General features: G+C 43.1%; 1 protein-coding gene across 3 annotated transcripts in view; it reads left to right on the top strand.

Annotated features, from left to right (window-relative positions):
* The first annotated feature begins 6,124 nt into the window (after window positions 1-6,124).
* The window catches only part of TRANK1 (tetratricopeptide repeat and ankyrin repeat containing 1), a 122,879-nt gene continuing 106,115 nt past the window's right edge, over window positions 6,125-22,888 (top strand). For 2 of the 3 annotated variants that reach the window (XM_055135001.1, XM_055134999.1), the window contains exon 1: window positions 6,125-6,180. In XM_055135001.1, coding sequence (XP_054990976.1) covers window positions 6,140-6,180 — 41 coding nt within the window. In that variant the 5' untranslated portion in view covers window positions 6,125-6,139. Of the gene's footprint in view, window positions 6,181-22,352; window positions 22,486-22,888 lie in introns of those variants that run through there. The other variant, XM_055135000.1, reaches the window with a different exon arrangement.

Raw genomic sequence — 22,888 nt, 5'->3', positions numbered from 1 at the left:
GCTACTCTTTTAATTTTTCTAATACTATTACCATGCTACTTTTACACAATAAATCTTAGACAAAGCCTAATGCCTAGCTCTATATTCAGTTTGCCCCCAGCAGTTCTCAACAGTTACTTTACCCTTGGTTTCTTCAAATCAGGATGCTGGCAGTATTCACACACCATGTCTGTTCTGTCTCTTAAATCTCATTTAATCCAGAATGCCTGCTCCTCATTTTAAAAGGTTTTATGTATTTACTTGGGTGGGGGTCAGAGGGCATTGAACCCCGGTGTCTTGCATGCACATGTGCACTCTGGCCTTCCCTATTGTTTTTGCTGCTGTTTGTTGTTTGTTTTTCACTTTTTTATGTCATCTTGCAGGAGAAACTAGGTCTATTAGAAATGCCCCCTAAATTGGCTTTTGAGCTGTGCCTTTTGAGCTTAGGGTTTACTCCTGGCTCTGCATGCAGGCATCACTCCTGGTGGGCTCAAGGAACCATATGGGGTCTATTTTCTTCACTATGTTAATTTGTTACTTTTTCCTCCAGATCTTGTATAATGAGGAAGTTGGTGCTGAAGACTAGACTCAAGTAAAACACTGTGACCCACTGGAAAGGTGGTACTTCCTAACCGCCTCACCTCACAGTTAAACACTGTCTACTTCTCCCAGCTTTAGTAACTCTGAGATTAGTCACTCGGTTCCCATTACAGCATGGTCTTGCCCTTGTCAAGTTCCCTATCAGTCTTTTCCTACTAGTCTTTGATCCACTCATTGTTGGTGGAGTCTTTTGTCCCATTTAGATGGCGCTAGAATTATTTTTCTAGCTATTCCTACATTTATGAGCTGAATTCTTTCATGAAATAAAACGTCTACTTCTTAAATAGGACTTCTTGATTACCTTGAATTAGAGTCTGAGCTCATCTCTTCATGAAAGAATCAGACAAAAATCTATCTAATTTTCTAACAAATCTGAGGACAGGGATCAGGATAGATCTGAATGTATAATTTGAAACAGATTTATTTTGCTTTACTGATGAATCTCTTTTGCCATTACCAGTGCCTAGTCGGGATTTCCCCTTGTTTACTCATTTTCATAGATGACTTCTTTTTATAACTTGTGTATTTTTAATATTGTATTGTTTTTAGGACCATACCCAGCTGTGATCAGGGCTTACTTCTGACTGTGCTCAAGAATCACTCCTGGGGCTGGAGCAATAGCACAGCGGGTAGAGCCTTTGCCTTGCACTCGTCCAACCCAGGTTCGATTCCCTGCATCCCATATGGTCCCCTGAGCACCGCCAGAGGTAATTCCTGAGTGCAGAGCCAGGAGTAACCCCTGTGCATCGCCAGGGTAACCCCTGTGCATCACCAGAGTAACCCCTGTGTGACCCCCACAAAAAAATAGAACGTTGGCATTGCTTATTCATGCTTTGTCTTTGTTTCTAGGACTTTCCAAAATGAAGACCTAAAAATCACATATTTTAAGGCCATATTGATATTTCTAATTCAAATATAGCATTGCAGAGGTCTTTTTAAATTTTGTACTTATGATTCTTTTGTACTGAAAGTATTTCTAAAATATTAGCCTAAACAAGAACTGACTAGAAAGCCTAGATTGTCATCTATGTTCATTTCTAGACTCAAATAAATAAAATAAAAAATGAAGTGTGGCATACTTACAGAAATAGTGTTATAAATAAATAAAGTGTTATAAAGAAATACTATCAACAACTGCTGCCAAAGTTAGACATTTAAGTTACACAATGCAAGGTGAAATGAACTATTTCCTAGTGACTATTTTCTTTTCCAATTTTAGTTTTTTTAATTTAATTTTTCCTCTAAAGTTAAAATTAGAACTGTCATGTGATCTAGGCTTATACTCTGGATACAGACTCCAAAGAAGTTAAAATAAATTTGAAGAAATAACTTTATCCTGAATTCACAGCTACATTTCATACAAAAGCCAAAAAATGGGGGCTGAAGTGATAACACAACAGGTAGGGCGTTTGCCTTGCATGCAGCCGACCAGGGTTCAATTCCCAGCATCTCATATGGTCTCCCAAGCACCACCAGGAGTAATTCCTGCGTGCATGAGCCAGGAGTAAGCCCTGTGCAACGCTGGGTGTGACCAAAAAAGCAAAAAAAAAAAAAAAAAAAAGCCAAAAAGTGGCAAAAGTGGAATGACTGGATGAACAAAACTTATATGTGCTTACAATGGAATACTACTCAGATTTTCTGAAATCTTGTTTCATCCTGGATGGTCTTATACTAAGTGAAATAAGCTAGTCACCAAAAAACACAAAGACACTTGATGCTAGTAGAGTGTCAAATTTGATACTGAGAGTGTTAGACTCATAGAAACAGAAGTAAAAATGTGATTGTGGGGCTGGAGCAATAGCACATCGGGTAGTGCATTTGCTTTGCATGTGGCCAACCTGGGTTTGATTTCCAACATCCCATATGATCCCCCAAGCACTACCAAGAGTAGTTTTTGAATGCATGAGCCAGGAGTAACCCCTGTGCGTCACTGGGTGTGAACCAAAAAAACAAAATAATAATAATAATAATAAAGAAATGTTATTGTGAAGGAATAAGGCAGGTGGGGAATGGGGATTATTTTAGTAGGTACAGTTTCAGTTTTGCAACACAAATGGATGTGGATGGTGGTGATGAATGTACAATATGAGAGCACCTAATGGCCATTGAATTTAGCCTTAGAAATGGTTAAGATGGTAAATTCTGTTGCTAATGGTTTATCACAATTTTTTAAAAAAGAATCAAATTTGCACCAAAGAGCTAAACATAAGTTTTTATTTTGACTCAAAAAATTTCACTCCTAGATATTTAATCAAGAGGCATGAAGACTTGTGTGACAGCAATGCTTATTGATAAGAAATGCTCAGAATACTTTGTTCAGATTAATTAAAAAAACTAGAAACAAATGGAAAGAGGTCAACAGAATGTGATCTTATTATGTAGCACTGTAGCACTGTCGTCCCGTTGTTCATCGATTTGCTCCAGTGGGCACCAGTAACGTCTTCATTGTGAGACTTGTTACTGTTTTTTGGCATATTGAATATGCCAAATCCACAGGTAGCTTGCCAGGCTCTGCCATGCGAATGGGATACTCTTGGTAGCTGGTCGGGCTCTCCAAAAGGGATAGAGGAATCAAACCCAGGTTGGCCATGCGCAAGGCAAATGCCCTACCCACTGTGCTAATGAAATGTTAGTCTTCAACAAAATACAGATACACCAATAGCATGTTTCTGAGCAAAAGAAATCAGGCACAAAAGGGAATGTACTGTTATATGAAGATTAAGAAATAATGTGTCCTCTCAACTGCAAAGTTGTTCATGATTGGGTTTCAGTCATACAATGTTCAAAAACCTGACCATTCACCAGTGTACATTCCTCATTACTTATTTTTTGGGTTCTTTGAACAACATTATTCAGATAAGTAAGTCTATGGAAAGTAGAGATGAAAATGTTTGTCCTTGTATTGAATATTGCAGAAGTGGGGTAATGGATGAAAGAGGAAGTAGCAGTCTACTCTCTATTTGATCCATGTTTAAATTCTTCTATAATAATGTTTAAAACAAAACAATCCTTCCATAATCTCTAACTGTGGTACTGACTTTTACTACCTCATACAGTTTCCCTGCACATTAACTCACTATCCTGTCTCCCAATGTGTTTGTTACTTACACTTCTGTTTGTTTTGCAGTTCTGTTTGTAAGATCGTCAGATCTATGTTTTCCTTTCTCATTCTTGGTTCATTTGGGATATCATTTAGAGAAAGGAGTCAGTAGCTAGTTCTAGTCACTCATGAATGTAGTAACCTTTTAATTCACCTATGTGTATTTTTTTTCCTTTTTGAGTCACACCCAGGTTACTCCTGGCTCATGCACTCAGGAATTACCTCTGGCGGTGCTCGGGGGACCATATGGGATGCTGGGAATCGAACCTGGGTCGGCCTTGTGCAAGGCAAATGCCCTACCCGCTGTGCTATTGCTCCAGCCCCACCTACGTGTATTTTAAAGCTTCAAATAAGAATTTTCAATTTTCCCTGTTAGTACTTGTGCATTTTATTAGGCTAATTCATACATGTTCACACACTTTTTAAATAGCACCACATTTTCTGCTACCTGCCCTAATTGCTTATTGTTGGAATAAAGAAATGCTATTGGTTGGTTTTTCAATGTTCTGAAAACTTAATGAAATCTCATACTAATAAGTGTATATGTTGCTGGATATGTGTGCAAAATTATTTTATGCTCTCTAAAGAGAGTTTTATGTTTCTCAAGTTTTAGTTTTCTTCTGTTAAAAATTATATTGTAAAATTTCAGGTAATAGTTGTTAATTAAAAAGTTTCTTTCAAAAAAAAAGAAATAATGTGTCCTTTAATGGATAAAAAGGTTAGCAAGTTGTGATATATGCAGGCACACACAATAGAATACTTAGTCATAAGGAATGGAATATTGCCAGAAAATTCAGGAGAAGACAAATGCTGTATTTTTCACTTCGTGAAAATTAAAGGCCAAAATATGATAAAACCACCCCCACTCCTCTGTCAGCTAGTAGAACACATGGCCAGAGGGAGTGGGGTGTGTGTATGTTGAGAGGCTGGGTTGGGAGGGGTGACTAAATGAAATGGGTGAAGGAGATCAAAGAGTATGATTCTCCAGTATAAAAAAAATGATTCATAGCAATCTACTGTACAGCATTATGACTGTACTTAATTGTACTGTATTATGCATTTGAAATTTGCTAAAAGAACAAATTTTATTTCTCATCACAAGAAAAAAGTGCAACTATGTCTGATCATGGATGGAAGCTAGCCACTGTGATTCTCATTTTGCAGTGTATGCAAATATCAAATAATTTGGTGAACACTGAATAAAAACTATTTCGTGTGTCGATATCTTTAAAAAAAAACACAAAGGTATCCAAAGTATGGTATCAGAAGTCAGCGTAGAGGTTGCCTGTGGGGAAGGATGGTGGGATATTGGGAAAGTTAGAGGGCAGCTGTGTGCGTCTGTCTCTGTGTTATTGACACTAAAAAGATCCAAGAACTCTGCGTTGATGAAAACATCCAGTATGTGGATGAGAGTATTGGTTCCTCAGGTGCATGTCTTTGTTAAAATTCATCCAACTGGATGCTGAAGAACTGCATTTCTTTTTTCTTTTCCATTTTTTAAAAATATTTGGGCCACACGTAGCTGTGTGTGCTCAGGGCTTACTCCTGAGTCTGTGCTCAGCCATCACTCCTACAGTGCTCAGGGGACCATATGGGGTGCTAGGGATCAAACCCAGTTCATCCCAGTGCAAGGCAAACACAATATCTGCTGTACTATACTCCAGCCCTAAGAACTCTATTTCTGAATGTTAATTGTATCTCACATAATTAATGTGTTTTTTAAAAATGTTCTCTCTTTGCTGTTCTCCTCCCTTGGGGCCAATGAAGCAAGTATAGTAACAATAAAATGGTTTTAAATGCTATTTTCTACTTGAACATAGACCACATACAAAAACAACAAAAGTGACTACCTATATTTCAAGAGCAGTTTGCTTAGAACAAAACCAGGGCAGCGGACTGTGCTTACTGCTGTAGCCCTCTCTAGCCACCAGCACAGGCAACAAAGAGGCAAGAAAGGAGGCGAGGGGAGGGGCTGGGGGTTGCACAAGCTTCCTACAGCTGGACAGCACTGCACAGGGACAGGAGATAGTTCCAGAAGCTGACAGGGCTTGGGGGGGAAAGCTAACCTCAGTGTTATCTCTGCTATCTGTGAGAGCTGGTTCAAGCTGGTTGCAAACTGGTTGCCTTGGCAACAGGAGCTACTTAATGAGTGGTGCTGGGCAGCAGGCACAAACATGTCTCTAACAAATGCATGTAGAGAAATGATGCCTCTTCCCCAAATTATCCCTTTTAGTCTGCGTGCTTGGGTCTTTTTTCTTCAAAAATCAGAAGATGCCCAGTTATCATCAGAAGCTTTGATGCTTTCCTTCACTCCTCTCCTCCCTCATTATTCCCTTCTTGTAATATAATAATTCTTTTTTAAATTGGAGAGGAGGGTGTTTGTGCCACACCCGGCTATGATCAAGGGCTACTGCTGATTCTGTGCTCAGGAGTTACTCCTGGCAGTGCTCGGGGGACCATATGCAGCTCCAGGGATCTAACTTGGGCTGGCCACATGTAAGGTAAGCTCCTCATACCCTGTACTATTTATCCAGTCCAGTAATTCATCTTGATCTTTTTTTTTAGGTATTTCTTAGTTGCATTTGCATCCATATGCTGCTAACTCAGTGTCTCAACTCTAGATACTGCCTATATTAAGGACTGAGTTAATTCATAATATTCCTTTTCTTCTCACCTCCTTTTCATAGCTAAACCGTTTTTGTTTGTTTGTTGGGTATGAGGTACCAGGAACCAAATCCAGGGCCCCGTACATGCAAAACACCTTCTCTACTACTGAGTTACAAACCCAGTCTCTGTATCCTTTGCTGTCATTTTACTGGTTACCCTTTCTGTGGCCGGGGCGGGGGCGGGGTGTTTGAGAGGTCCGGAGCTGTGCAAAGGCACATCCCTGCCTCACGGTGGCGCCGTACTAACACGAAAGAAGCCGCTGAAGGCTGGGCAAAGTCCCACTGAACAGGTGGGGATGCAGAAGAGCTGCCACCACCTGCAACCTTCCTGGTGCGGGTGTGACACCATGGCAGGTAGCAGTAGGCTTTCCTATCATCTGCTCACCCATCTTGTCCTTGAACAACGCTGCCCCCACAGTTCACTTTAAGAACCTCCCTCCATCCTGATTTCAATTCATTTCATGTGCTCCCTAACATTTTCCATGCTGCCTTTGAACCTTCCACGGCATCTCTGGATTGTTCTTCTTAGGTTCCTCTCCTTCCATCATGAGAATCCATTTCCCAGTCGAAACATGTCATTTCCCACCAGCCTGCTGAACATTCTTTTACCCCTGCCCCGCCTTCTGAACTCGTCCCATGATCAACTTTCTGCCAGGAATACCTGCGTGGAACTGTAGCCAATAGTCCTGTCCATTGGTCTCGCAATGTGTTATTTAGTCATTCTTGGCATTGGATAAGTGTGGGGGAGTTGGGAAAACAGAAGCAATAAATAAAACGCGAGACTTGAAGGTGTTTGCCCTCGAACTGTCGATGACAGGCAAATAGAAAATGACGTGAGAAGGGCTCTAACAGACATGAATAAGGAAGAGTGAGCAGGAAGTGGTGGGAGAGCCTGCAGTGGATGATTCAGTCCTGACTTACACATGGTAGATGATGATGGATGAGCCATATAGGGACATTTGGGTTTTACCGTCTGGAAGAGGGTAAAAGGCCTGATAAGGCTACCAAAAATAAGAGCACGTGAAAACTCCATTAGTTCTCCAAACTATATAGAGTTCAGTGAGGTCAGAGTACTCCTGTAAGCTTCAGTTACCAATCAGATATAGTAAAAGTAATTAGTTTCATTAATGATAGTATACTTGGCTGGCATATCTGGCTTCTCTGTGCTGAGTTTTAATTGGTTGGCACCGTATTAAACTTTTGAATTAGACAAGTAGGAACTTCACACAATAAACAAGATATCTGTTTTTTACCAAATAATCAACTGAAGTTTTTCAAATTTTTTTTAGAAATTCTTAAGCTTTAGACAGGTTTTTTTTTATTGTCAAGCACCTTTTAATTATTCTTTTATTTTTAATTTTTAAAAAATTTTTATTTTATTGAATCCCCGTGAAAAAAATACAAAGCTTTCAGGTTTAAGTCTCAGTCATATAATGATTAAACCCCCATCCCTTCACCAGTGATCATGTTCCGCCACTAAGAACCCCAATATACCTCCCTCCCACCCACCCCCCACCTAAGTAGATAATGATCTTCACTTTATTCTCTCTACTTTGAATACATTCAATATTTCAATAGAGAACTCACTATTATTGTTTGGAATTTTCCCCCAACAAACAGGCCTGCTGAAAAGGCATCATTTAATAATTTCTTTTCATTGCTGAGAATGAAGACTCTATGAGCTTGGATTTTGGATTTCTGATATATTAGCTCAGTTCATAGTCTAGATGCATTTCTGTAAGAAGCTGTTCTGGGTGCCAAAATGGGTTAGAAGACCTGTCGAATCATAGTTTTTAGGAGCAGAGGGTCCCGCTTTAGATAGGCTTTATTGATATAAGCCTTATTTAGCAAATTTTCTAGAGGCTCTAAGGCTAATATATAACCAAAATACAGTTAGAGTAGAAAAGCTTATGAGAATTTTCCCCAGGTTTTAACCAGATTTTAACTCTTAATATCATCCTCAGCAGCAGAATATTTCATGGGATTAGGTGCTGTTTTAAAGAGCACATTTGGGGACCTGGAGCCATAGCACAGCGGGTAGGGCTTTTGCCTTGCATGCTGCTGACCTGGGTTTGATTCCCAGCATCCCACATGGTCCCCCAAGCACTGCTCGGAGTGATTTCTGAGTGCATGAGCCAGGAGTAACCCCTGTGCATCGCCAGGTGTGACCCATAAAGCAAAAAAAAAAAAAGCATGTTTTGAGGCCAAAGCAATAGTACAGTGAATAGAAAACCATCTGGCTTACCCAGGTTCAATTCCCAGCACCACATATGGTCTCCTGAATATAGCTAGGTGTGTCCCCCTCAAATAAACACATATTTTGGGTCCAGGGATGTGGCTCCTTGGCTAGAGCATTTGCATTGCATGTGTGAAGCCCTGGGTTGGTTCCCTAGCACCACAAAAAACAAAGAAACTCAAACACTTTCAAGGCTGGGGAGATGGCTCAGGGGCCAAGAGTGCATGCCGTGTATGCAGGGGGCCCTGGGCCCAATCCCTGGCACCATATGATTCCCAAACACTGTGGCATGACCCTAGTGAGCTCCACCACCACATTGCCAGGCCAAAGAATCGAACCTTTCAGTGACCTGATTGGCTGAGTATCTCTGGGAGTGCCCCGCTCCCCCAAATGGCAACATGTTCAAATCGTGTTGACACTTGAGTCACTTCATCTGTATTCTTGAGCCAGGGTTCTTAAGAAATCTGGCGCACATATTGTTCTGTTCTTAAAATGTGTGCAGATGAACTTTTACATTTAATAGATTCTTCATTTCCCCTCCCCCACTACATACCCTGGAACAGACTACCTTGGGAGGGAGGGTGAGAAGGGGGAAGGAGGGAAAAGGAAGAGTTGTGAGAGTCCTCAGTGGTTGGTGGCATAGAGGGTCATGGAGGGGTATCATCTACACAGAGAGATGGATCAGGGCAAAGAAGGAACGAGACCACACCCATTTGTGTGGCCAGGTGGTGCCTCAAAAGAGAGAGTGATGGCCTAGTGTACCTCCCTGGACATCACTTCTATTGTGTGATGGTGAGAGTCGGAGCCCAACCTAGAGCGGGCCAAGGCATTGGTACTAATAAAGCTCCACAGTGGACAGCCTGTCACTACCTATTCATACCTGCACCTTGTAGATATGCTGCACCTAAGTGTGGACACCGCCCCCCCCCACACACATGCACACACAGGTTAAGTTCTGTCCAAAACTCCCTAGGAGTTTGGCAAAAGGCAGCATCCACCGTCCACCGCCTGTGTGCAAGTGTGATGTAGTTTCAGAGGAGTAGACTCAAGAAGCAGACCTCACCAGCTTAGACATCAGTCTCAGAGCCAGCTGGGGAGGAAATCTTGTCCCAGATCATTGTCTGGAAGGTTGGTGTGGTTCTGACTGGGCATATCACCTGCTAGGAAGACTGTGGTCAGAGGAGGGCCTTAATCTTGGAAGTCCCTTCTTCCCCTTCCCTCCTCTTCCCTCCTCTTTCCTCCCCTCCACTCTTCTTCCTTCTCATCAAGATCAGAGGTTATTTCTGGCTCTGTAGTCTTGGCAGTGCTTAGGGGACTGTATGGGATGTCAGGGATTGAACCTGGGTTGGCCTCGTACAAGGCAACCACCCTACCCACTGTACTATTGCTCTGGCCCCAATATTGGATTTTTATTTTCAAACGTACCATCTGGGTTAAAGGGTCAGGAACAGGGATGCTTTTGGTCAGAGGCAGAGTGATAGTGTAACTGGTAGGGGAGTACTTACATTGCAAAAGTCAACCTGAGTTCAATTCCCAGCATCCCATACAGTCCCCAAGTCTGCCAGCAGTGATCCCTGAGTGCAGAGCCACAAGTTAGTCGTGAGCACCACTGAGTGTGATCCCCAAATAAAATGAACAAACAAACAACACAAACAAAACACAAAACTAGAGCTGCAATTGGGTTACTGTAAGTACTAAGGGCTTTTATTTGCTAGGCTTGTTGTAAGAGTACAGAAATTGGAATTTGAAAGATCAGAAACTTTTTTTTTCCAGTCCTGGAGGCTTCAGGAGAAGCTCCTCTTCTAGTTTCTGGTGATTCTTGGCAATCCTTGGCATTTCTTCGCTTGAAATGCATCCTTCTTCTCTCTGCTTTCATCTCCAATGGTCCTTTTCCCATGCCTAAGATGTCTTCATCTGCTCCGAACGGTTGCAGTCACACCTCACCTGGAGCCTACCCTTCCTGTGTTCTCCTACCCAGCCCAGATGAGAATAACCCTGTTGCAAATAATGTCACATCCTGAGGTACTAGGGAAAGCACTTCAACAGATATTCTCGGAGGGAACATAATTCAACCTGCTGTTGGGTCAATAGCTAGGTCACAGGACGTGGGTAAGAGCCTTAGGTCTGCAGAAACCACCCTGCAGCTGGGCCTTCAGCGATTGAGCATGAAGTAGGTGATCCCCAGCACAACTTGATTCTCATTGACGCTAACAAGAATTGTCCAACCCTCTTCCACAGAACACAGGTGCTTGTCTCCACTCTGTGTGTCTCCTTCTCTTCCTGATTTTCCAGGACTGTCTCAACATGTTTTCACTTTTTGCTTCCACTCTCACTTGACCCAACTCTCCTCTCTAACTCTAGTTCAAATTACTAGAAATATTTTGCTCCAGAAAAATCTTCATGGCTCACTTGGGATTAGTTTTCTCACAGTTTGCCTCAGAGGAAACGGACTGGTTTGCATTGGCTGTCTTTGGGATAGGAGTCTGCCCATTCTTGTCAAGTTTCTGGGTTCTAAATTGGGTTCTTGTGGTACAAGCCATAGCAGGTTATTGCAGAGGAAACAGTGCGAGCGTGCGCGCATGTACATATGTGTGTGTGTGTGTGTGTGTGTGTTTGTAATTGCATAGATTTGAACAGGCATGTTTACTGCTTTACTATTTATATTTACTTTTCTGTAATTGTGCAATTTTCAGTGTGGGTATCTTTTTTTAAAAATTTTATTGAATCACCGTGAGATAGTTACAAGCTTTCATGTTTGGGTTACAATTCACAATGATCAAACACCCATCCCTCCACCAGTGCACATTCCAAACCACCAGTATCTCGGGTATACCCCCCCTTTCCCACCCTCCCCCTGCCTCCATGGTAGGCAATATTCCCCATACTCTCTCTCTACTTTTGGGCATTATGGCCTGCAATACAGACACTGAGGGGCCATCATGTTTGGTCCATTATCTACTTTTGGCATGCGTCTCCCATTCCAACTGGTTCCTCCAGCCATCATTTTCTTAGTGATCCCTTCTCTATTCCATCTGCCTTCTCCCCTCTGCTCATGTAGCAGACTTCCAGCTATGGGGCAATCCTCCAGGCCCTTTTATCTACTGTCCTTGGGTGTCAGCCTCATGTGATGTTATTCTATATTCCCAGTGTGGGTATCTTTATTTGAGGGTGTATATATCTGTGTGTCTCCTGGTTGAACCATCATCTAATTCTCACTGCCCTTCCTATTATGTTATCAGAAAAATATTACTTTCATTTCTGATGCGCTTGATATTCTCAGAATATTACACAGGGTAAGAATTATTTCCATTTAAATAAAAAATAAGTTTCCTTGATTATATAAATTCCAAAGCAGGATTGTTGGATCATGAAATTCTATTTTTAAAGTTTTTTTTTAGGAGCTTCTACACTGGTTTTCAAGGTGGTTTAACTAGCTCATATTCCCATCAACAATGCACCCAAGTTCCCTTTTCTGAATATTTTTGCCAAGTCTTATTATCTCATGTGTTTTTACCAGTTACTCTAACAGGTGCAAGGTAAAAATATCATGATTGATTTCATTTGCGTTTCCATGGGGATTAATGATGTTTAACATCCTTTCATATATCCAGTTGGTCATCTGTATACTCATTTTGAACATGGTCTCACTTATTCTGCCCATTTTAATCAGATTCATTGTATTTTTGCCATTGAATTGTAAATTCTGGATGATAACACCTTATTTAGATATGTGTTTTGCAAATATTTTTTCCGTTCATTGAGTTGCTTTTTCATTTGGTTGATTATTTCCTTTTCTGTGAAGAAACTTTCCAGTGCAATGTAGTCTGCTTGTGTCTTTTTTTGCTTTTATTGTACATTCTCTTGGCGTCATATACAAATCACCATGGCTAAAATCAATGTAAAAGAGCTTACTTTTTATGTTTTCTTAAGGAGTAATATGATTTTAGATTTTATATTTAAGTATTTAATTCATTTCTAGTTAATTTTATGAATAGAACTAGGATTCAAACTCATCCTTTGCATATGCATATCTAAGTTTTACAGCACCATTTTTTGATATGTTTCTCCATTATGGCCTTCTTAAGATTAGTTGATCGGGGGCTGGAGAGATAGCACAGCGGGTAGGGCGTTTGCCTTGTACGTGGCCGACTCGGGTTCAAATCCCAGCATCCCATATGGTCCCCTGAGCACGGCCAGGGGTAATTCCTGAGTGCAGAGCCAGGAGTAACCCCTGTGCATCGCCAGGTGTGACCCAAAAAAAGCAAAAAAAAAATTTGATGATGCAGTAAGGTGTAAAATGCATATGATAGAAATAAAATATCAATTATTAAAAAAAAAGATTAGTTGATCGTATATATGTTGGCTTGTTTATGGATCCTATATTCTGTTCCATTGGTCTGTGTGTCTATTTTTGCACCAGTACCATATTTTAAAAACTCACTGTAGACTTTTTGTTTTGTTTTGGGGTCACATCCAGAGGTGCTCAGGGTTTACTCCTGGTTCTATGTTCAGGGATAACTCCTGACAGAGCTTGGGGGACCATATGAAGTGAAGAGGATTGAACCAGGTCAGTGTGTGCAAGACAACCATCTTCCCTGCTGTGCTCTCTCTCTCTGGTCTAATCACTAGAATGCTGCAGAGTCTTTTGTAATCAGGAATGTGAGGTTTCCATTATTGTTCTTTCATAAGGTCATTTTGGCTACCTGAGTGTTTTTCTTTATTGTTCCTCCACAGGATTTTAGAATTATTTTTCACTATTTCCTTAAAAGCTGTCTGGAATTTTGATAAAAGCTGTATTAAATAGGTAGATAACAGTGGGGACTATGGACATTTTAACAACGTTAATTTTTCTAACATATGGACATGGGATGTCTCTCCATTTTTCTTTCTCAATTTAATTAACTAATGTTTTAGAGTTTTCAATGTACAGGTCTTTCACCTTCTGATAAATTCATTCTTATGTATATTACTGTATTTGACACTATTACAACTTATAGGTCTCTGTTAGTACATAGAATTAAAACTGGTTTTTGCTGTTGATTTTGTATCCTGCAACTTTACTGCGTCCATTGATTTTCACAGATTTTTTTTTTGGCCTTTTTTGGGTCATACCCGGTGATGCACAGGGGTTATTCCTGGCTCTGCATTCAGGAATTACTCCTGGCGGTGTTCAGGGGACCATATGGGATGCTGGGGATTGAACCAGGGTCGGCCGCGTACAAGGCAAACGCCCTACCCGCTGTGCTATTGCTCCAGCCCCTCACAGATTTTTTTTACTTGAGCCTTTAGGTGTTCAATGATCATGTGATCATGTCATCTGCACAGAGAGATCATTTTACTTTTCCTTTCATTTGGATGCCTTTTATCTATTTTTCCTACCTTATCTTTCTGCTTAAGATTATGCTAATAAAAGTGGCAAAAATGAACAAAGAACATCCTTGACATTGTCTTATTCCTGATCTTAGAGGGAAACTTTCAGCTTTTTATCATCAAGTATGATGTTAGTTATGGTCTTATTGTGTTGTGGTTTTTATTACATTTTTTTATTGGTGAATCACCCTGAGGTACAGTTACATACTTACAAACTTTTGTGCTTGCGTTTCAGTCATACAATGATCGAGTATCCATCCCTCCTTCCACCACCAATGATCCCAGTATCCCTCCCCCACCCCTAGCCTCTGTGGCAGGGCATTCCCTTTTGCTTTCTCTTTCCTTTTGGGTGTTGTAGTTTGCAATAGAGGCATTGAATGGTCATTGTGTTTGGTCTATAGTCTACATTCTGCACGCATCTTCCAATCCAAACGGGTCCTTGCTTTTCCCTTCTCTATCTGAGCTGCCTTTCCCCCCCCCCCCCCCAGCATTTGAGGCGAGCTTTCAAGCTGTGGAGTAAACCTCCTGGTCCTTATCTCTACTATTCTTGGGTTAGTCTCCCATTCTGATCCTTTATATTCCATAGATGAGTGCAACCTTTCTATGTCTGTTCCTCTCTTTCTGACTCAACTCACTTAACATGATACTTTCCCTCTTGATCCTTATATGCAAATTTCATGACTTCATCTTTCCTAACAGCTTCATAGTATTCCATTGTGTAGATATACCAGAGTTTCTTTAACCAGTCATCTGTTCTTGGGCACTCCGTTTTTTTCCAGATTTTGGCTATTGTAAACAGCGCAGCAATGAACAAAAGGACAAGCTTTCCGGTGAAGTTTATTTAAGCAGATCTTACAAACAGTGTGTGAACAACCTAAGCTGATGGGTTTATGCACATTCTCATTAAATTCATTATAACAGATTGGACAGGACAGAAATTCTGTCCACTGAGCTACCTGCACAGGCATTATGGAAGGTGGATGCTCAGGTTAGCAGTCTGGCAGATCATTATTTTGCAGGGTAGTGTTTTGTAAACTGAGGGGGCCGGGCGGGGTCGCTAAGGGCCGCTCCCAGGAGCCCTGAAACAGTGAGGCTCAGTGAGGGAGGCACCTCATCTTGCCCGGGCAGCGCTCCACAGCGGCAGTTTTGTGATCTCAAACTCCACTGGGAGCTACAGAGACAGTCCTGCTGGCGGCAGCGGAAGCAGCAATGAGGTCTCCTCCTCCTTCTCCCTCCTCCTCCTCCTGACCATGAAGGCGGATCCGGTTTTTATTACATTTTATGTTGTGGTTTCTGGGCTGGAGCGATAGCACGGCGGTAAGGCGGTTGCCTTTCATGCGGCCGAACCCGGGTTCGATTCCTCCGCCCCTCTTTACCGAGAGTATCTTTCCTCACGGCAGAGCCTGGCAGAGCCTGGCAAGCTACCCGTGGTGTATTCGATATGCCAAAAACAGTAACAGCAAGTCTCACAATGGAGATGTTACTACTGGTGCCCGCTCGAGCAAATCGATGAGCAACAGGATGACAGTGACAGTTGTGGTTTCTATTACATTTCTTCCGCACCTAATTTGTTAAGAGCAATTTTTTCTCCCCCTGAAAGTATGACAAATGCTTCATCTGCATCTGTAGTGATCATATAATTTTTGTCTTTCATTCCCTTAACATAGTATTAAATCAATTTCTTTAATCAATTATAGTATTGAAATAAATTTTTATAGTATTAAATCAATTATAGTCTTAAAATCAATTTGTTAATTTATTCTTAAATTCCAGGGATAAATCCAACTTGATCGTGGTTTATGAACCTTTTAGTCTGTTGTTGAATGCTCTTTGCTAGTACTCTGTTGAGTATATTTTAAATCTATATTCATCGGGGATATTTTTCTGTAATGTCCTTTTCTTGTATTGTCTTTGTGTGACTCAGGTATCAAGCAAATGCTGGCTTCATAAAATTAGGGTCTTTTGCTTTTGTTTTTAACTTTTTAGGGAGGGGGCTCCCAAGTAGTGTTCAGGGGGCCTCATGTGATTCCTGGCATGAGGTTAGTGGTTCAGTCTGGGGGCTGAGAATGTGGAACTGCTTGGTCCCTGACATTGGAATCACCAGGATCACACTAATAGTGCTTTGACAATGCTTGGGGGCTACCAGATCCAAAGCCAGTAGATCTGGACCTTCAAGACTATACCCAGTTATGCTTGCCACGCCTTGTGTTGGGATCAAACCCATGCCTCGAAAGCTTCCCAGTCCCTGTGTTATCTCCCAGTCTATGATTTGAAAGTATTCCCTAGTCTTTGATTCTTGATAAGAGTTTGATAAGAGTTTATATTGATTTGTTCTTAAGTTTTTAGTAAAAATCAGTCAAAAAACCTTCACGATCTATTTTGGAAAATTTCCTATATGAGCTTGAGGAGAATGTACATTTTGCTGCAGTTGAATAGAATGTTTTATATGTCTGTTAGATGCATTTGATTCAAAAATATTGTTTAAAACCAATAACTCCTTATTGATTTTCTGTCTTAATCACTTATCTTCCCGTTGATCTTCGATTTGCTTGAGCAGGCGCCAGTAATGTCTCCATTTGTCCCTGTCACGTGCTAGTGTGCCCAATGATATCTGTTTGCTCCAGGAACAAGAAGAGCTTCAAATCATTCATTCAGGGTTTTGACGAAGAAGTCTGGCCATCTCATTGGTGGGCAGCCACGCGGTCTTTTGACGTCCTGTGGAATCCAGTCTGTAACTGCTGCTCTAGTCCAGCGGTCAACTCTGAATCGCATTACATGACCGGCCCATCTGATTTTTGATGGCAAACTAGACGGTGTCCCTGATTCTTGATCATCAATGGAGGTCAGAACTCGGGATTCCTTCTCTCACTTGAGTGAGACGTGATACTCCTAGCATAGCTCTTTCGATTCCTCTTTGGGATACCCGAATAGCGTTCTCATCCTGTTTTTAGTAGGGCCCAGGTCTCTGAGGCGTAAGTTAGCACAGGAAGAATGGTGGAATCGAAAAAAATGTGCCTGGAGTCGGTGGTCCTTCATCCTCTTAACCACTTCTTCAACACCTTCAAGAGCGTCTGTCTTAATAGTTACATGTTATTGAAAGTGGAGTGTTTAAATTCCACATTTTGTTATCTATTTGTCCCTTTAGATGGCTTTTGTAAACTTAATTACGTACTCTAATGTAATCATACCTTTACATGGTGCATATAAAAAAGTGTTATATCCTCTTGATGAGTTGACCTCTTTATCATAATATAATGACTGTGTCTCTTGGTACACATTTTTGGTTTAAAGTCTATTTTATTTGACAAAGTACATCTATCCAATGCTATAGGTTAGAATGCACATAGCACAGCAGCGGGGCATTTACTTTGCATGTGGCCGACCAGGGTTCGATTCCTCCGCCCCTCTCAGATAGCCCAGCAAGCTACTGAGAGTATCTCTCCCGCAGGGCAGAGCCTGGCAAGCTACCCGTGGTGTATTCAATATGCCAAAAACAGTAACAAGTCTCAAAATGGAGGCGTTACTGGTGCCCGCTCAAGCAAATCAATGAGCAACGGGATGACAGTGACAGTGACAGTGACAGTGATCTTTACTCTGAGGTTGTGTGTTCTTAAAGTTGAAATCCATCTCCTTTAGATAGCATATTGATGGCTATTTTTTAAAAAATTAATTCATACCATCTAGGTCTTTTTATTTGTGAGTTTATTTATATTTTAATTAATTAGCTATAGATAAGAACTTACTACTTCCATCTTATTAATTATTTTCTGAATAGTCTGTGCTTTTATTCCTTTCTTACTTTTCTTTGTGATTGGATGATTTTCAATCACAAAAGCATTAATAGTGGCCTGCTTGATTCCCTTATTTTTATCTTTTGTGTAAGTAATGTAGTTTTTACATGGTGGTTACTAGGAGGCTTACAGAAAAGTTTGTAGCTATAGTTTATTTAAAGCTGACAACTGAACTTGGACAAAATACAGATATTCTGCCTTCCAGGACTAATATCCATGAGATATAAATCTGATAAAGAAGTTCAACAACAACCCCCCCACCCATAATATCCCCATCACAAAATGGGGTGAAGAGATAAATAGAACACTTTCCTAAGGAGGACATGCAATTGGTCAGTAGTCATATGAAAACGTGTTCATTGTCACTTGTTTTAGGGAAATGCAAATCAAAATGACAATGAGAACTCATTTCACATAAGTGAGAATGTCATATGTCGAAAAGATGGAAATAATCAGTGGCAGGGATATGGCAAAAAAGGAACTGGGAGCACCCAACACATTTGGTTAAGCTTCTGTGGAAGAACAGTGTGGAGGACTCTATAAAAAGCTATGAATAGGCTTCCTATGATCCTGTAATCTCACCTTTCAGCATCTTCCCTAAAAATAAAAATATAAATTAAAAAAACTGTGTCACAGAGATAGTAAAGGGCTTCATTGTATATCCCACCTAGTTCTATTCCTGATTTCATCCCCAGTACCCCATCTGGTCCCTTGAGAAACCACCAGAAATGAACACTGAACACAAATACAGAGTAGTCCCTGAGCACTGCCGGGTGTACTCTCTGTTCGCAAAGAAGTATGTATGTATGCATACTAATGCTAATTGCACCAACAAGTACAATGTCTAGAATTTGGAAACAACACAAATGTACAACTATAGATGTTTGGATAAAGAAATTTTAATATGTGTAATATATATATACACATATAATGGAATACAGATTTTCTTTCAGCTGACAGATTTTCTTTCAGCTGTACGAAAAGATGAAACCTTGAAGTTCATCGCCACTTGGAATTAAAGAGTATTTTTGATAAGCAAAATAAATCATAAGAAGAGTAAATACTGGATGATCTCATTTATCTGTGGTATATACAGAAATAAAACAAGGGAACAGATGATAGCAAAAGACGGCAAACCCTTGGCCTTTGATCACAGAATTGAGATTATCAAATGGTGGGCAGTAGGCAGAGGGGAGGAAGTATGAGGTGGGTTATAGGTTACATAAGGACAAAAGTAGAGGCTTTGGGTCATTTCAGAGTGCCAAAGGTACAGTATTCATCAAAACCATAAATAAAAAGAAAAATTGTTATCCCCCTTATTTTATGTGATGTCATAATGTCCCATAATTAATATTGTTTTTTCATCAATAAATTATATAGAAATGAAGATATGAAATATTTTTGCCCACTAAAGTCTACCCTTATATTTAGTTAGACTTCAGTGATTAACATTCTACAATGTCATAGAAGTAGAGTATTTCTGAATTCGACTGTACACTTACTGTATATTTCCACGTTTTCATATTATTAGCATCATTTATTTTAGTTTAAGAAATTCCTTTTAGCATTTCTTGTAGGCAGGTCTATTGGTGATTGGCTCTCTCAGCTTTTGTTGTTCTGGGGATGTCTGTTGAACCTTTGTTGCTAAAGGCAAACTTTCCCAGGTTTTCTTGGTTGCAGTTTTATCTTCAAGTAACTTGACTATATTATCCCATGTTCTCCCTAACAGCAAAATTATATTGAGAAATCTGGTGAGGACCTGATGAGGGTTCTCTTAAGAGGGTTTTCTTTCTCTTGCTGCTTAGAAAATTTTCTTTTTCTTTGATTTTAGGTAGTTTTATTATAATGTGCCTTGGAGAAGATCTATTTGGGAACCTATAAGCTTCATAAATTTGGATGTCCAAATTTCTCTCTAAATTTAGGAAGTATATAGCTATACTTTCTTCCTTTTTTTAGTAAGGTTGTGGACTTACCAAAGAGCTTTACTTAGGGAATTACTCCTGGCTCTGTGCTTAGGTATTCATGCTCAAGGCCCTGGGTTTAATCCCCAGTATCTCGTAGTCTCCAGAATATTTCTGGGATATTTCCAATACTACTAGAGATAACCTTCTGGAAGAGAACGAGAGTATTCCAACAAAAGAATGTTGACAAAATAGGAAAGAATTCAGGGGGGAAATGATATCAGAAATAAAGCTTCTTTTTTAAAAAACTTTTTTAATTGAATCACTGTGAGATAGACCTTTACAAGGCTATTCATGATTGGATTTCAGTCATACAGTATTCCAACACCTATTCCTCCACCAGTGTACATTTCCCGGTATCAGTGTCCCTAGGCTCCCTCCCATCACCCCACCCCCACCCCTTGTCTGCATAAAATTTCTTTAAGAAGAATCAGAAGAGAAAATCAAGAGTGTCAAACTAGAGCTAAAAAGACAAAAAGATGAAAAATTGGAGAGAGAAATCATTTAAAAAAGAATTGTATCTATTACAGAACCGACCAATCCTGAAAATACAATATTTGAATATTAGTATTTTCCAAAAAGAGAAAATAAATGAAAATAAGGGAGAGGAAATAATCAACAAAATTACTTAAGATAGTTTTTCAGAAGTAAAGATCTTGAGTTTTAAGACTGAAATAACCTACTCAGTACATATTAAAATGGTTATTTGAGGCACACATAAAAAAGCACATTATTCCATAACACTAGGGAGAAAAAAAAATTCAGGCCTCCAGAAAAACAAAACAAAACAAAAAAGCAGTCACAGTCACTAGAGATGATTTATTGGATGTTTTTAGAATTTTCAACAGCAATTCTAGAATTTAGTGCCCATAAAGAGAAAAGCTTCAAAATCTTGAAATAAGATTTTCAACCTAGAATTTTATTCCCAGCCATACTATCAACACACTCTGAATTACTACCTGCTGATAAATTAAAAAATATATTCTAACAACAAGAATGGTAGGCATTATTTAGAAACACTAACACAACCATCAAAAATAGTTGCGCTGACATGAAAAAAAAGTGGTTGCTGCTTTGGGGCAGAAATGAAGCCTATTCTTAATGCATGGTACCTTTTTCATGGGAGATGAATCTCCTTCTACCTTTATTTCCTACCTTGTATTGAAAATAATCAATATACCCAGAGGGCTATCCTGGGGAGACATATTTTGAGACTCTCACTGAGAAATGCAAGTTGTTCCAATTACTTGGAGACTCATGGTGATCCTCAAACATTATTTTAGGTATTAATCACCTGAAGATTGGAAAAAAAAAACAAACTACTGGTGTCTCTATCATATATACTCTCCACCCAATTATACTCTGGGTCAGGGGTCACAAAACAGCAGTTTTCAAAGAGTCTCTGGGGTACAGTTTGCAGGAAGGGGCTCAAACTGGGAGGATTGGGTAGAGCGACCCAGACGCCAGTGCCCACCCACGCGGCCAATCCGGTCTCTAAAGGGGTGTTTGGGCGTGGTTGTGTGGCCCCTCGGAGGTTCTGGACAGGAAGCCCGGCGGCAGAGGGGGGTGGGGAAGAGGACCACGCGGAAGAAATCGGGGCTCCGGAAAGACTCGAGGACAAGACAGAGGGGCGGAGCCCGGGCTTTGGAGAACCGTCCGGGCCGGGTGTGCGCCCCCTCCCCGCCACGCCCCAGTCCAAACCCTCTGTCTCCCGTCGGGAAGCCCCCGCGGGTCCCCGGGCCGGCGGAGAGGACCGCCAGGAGGCGGTGCGGGCCAGACCCGTCTGCTCGGGAAGGCGGCAGCCCCCCCCCTCTGATTGGGCCCCCGGCGAGCAGGGCCCCCGGGGAGCCAGCCCGCGGCCGGGGCGGAACTGCGCCCGGAGCCCCGCAGAGCCCGCGGGAAACGGCCGTCCGGGCGGACGCGGCCTCTCGGCAGCCTCGGAGCGCCCGTCAGCGGCTTCCGCGTCGACGGGCGGCTTCCGCGCAGCGACGCGAGGCGCGAAGGCCATGACTGCGAGCGCCCCCGACCCGAGGCCCTTGGCGGCCTCGCCGTACCCCGCGTTCCCACAGGGGCGAGGGCCGAGCACGCGGTAAGCAACCCCAGCGGCCGCGGGGACTCCTCGCCGGGGGTGGGAGCGCGGCGACGGGGAGGTGGCACGGCGCCTCAGGGCCCGTGGGTTCCTGGAGTGGGGGGCGACGAGACGAGGCCTCGCCTGTGGGGGCCCCCGTCCAAGGCCCTCGAGGAGCCCCCGTTTCCGCGGCGCGGGCCCACGTCGGAAGGGGGCCACGTGCGGCGCGCCCCGCGTGGCGCCGCCTCGAAGCCCGCGCGTCCCCTCCGAGGGCGAAAAAGGCCGACCCCGGGGGAGCGTTCGGGCGCGTGACGGGAGACACCGAAACGCCGCCCCTGAACGCGGCGACGGTCCCCGCCGTCACCACCACCACCACCACCGCTGCCGCTGCCGCCGCCTCCGTAGCCCCCAGCGGCGACGTCCACGTGACAGCCCTCGAGCCCTCGAAACTACGCGGAAACTTGGACTAGGGCTGCGGCGGCACGACCCGGGGGTGCCGGGGTCCCCGCGCCCCGCCACGGCCCTGCTCGTCACGGCCCGGGAGCCGCGTCGCCGCGCGCAGGGGGCCCCCGCGCGGCCGCTGCACCGCGCCGTCTCTGCCCAGGGCCGCGGGCTTCGGGGGGCGCCGCTGCCCTGCCCGCCCCGTCCCCCGCCGAGCGGCTCCCCAGGCGGCGGCGCGGGCCCCGGGACCGGGTGCGACCTGCGGGCTGCGAGGTGCGTAGCGGCGGGCGCGGGGAGCGCGGGGCGCGCCTCCGGCCTTCCGGGCCCCACGCCCCTTCCCGGCGGGAAGCGGCCGCGCGCGGAGGAGCGGCGCCGAGCGGCCCCTTCGCCTCGGGATCCGCCAGGTGCACGCCCGGGCCTGTCGCGCGGGGGTCGCGGCGGGGTTGTGGGGGGCGGCCCCGGGCTCCCCCGCCTCGGGGGGTCCCGAGCACGCGCTGCGACAGGACTGCGGCAGCGCGCGGCCTGCCTCGCCCCCTCCCGGGCCCCAAACCTGCGGCTCCCCGGCGCACGGTCCCACCCCCACCCCCCACCCCCCACGACCCCCGCTCCAGCCTGGCCGGGGGGACTCCCGGGGCCACTGAGTCGCCGAGCTGTTCGCGCCCCCGGGGCCGCCTGG

The sequence above is a fragment of the Sorex araneus genome, chromosome 4 (genome assembly GCF_027595985.1).
Source record: "Sorex araneus isolate mSorAra2 chromosome 4, mSorAra2.pri, whole genome shotgun sequence".
Lineage (NCBI taxonomy): Eukaryota > Metazoa > Chordata > Mammalia > Eulipotyphla > Soricidae > Sorex > Sorex araneus.
This window is presented reverse-complemented; position numbering and strand designations above follow the sequence as displayed.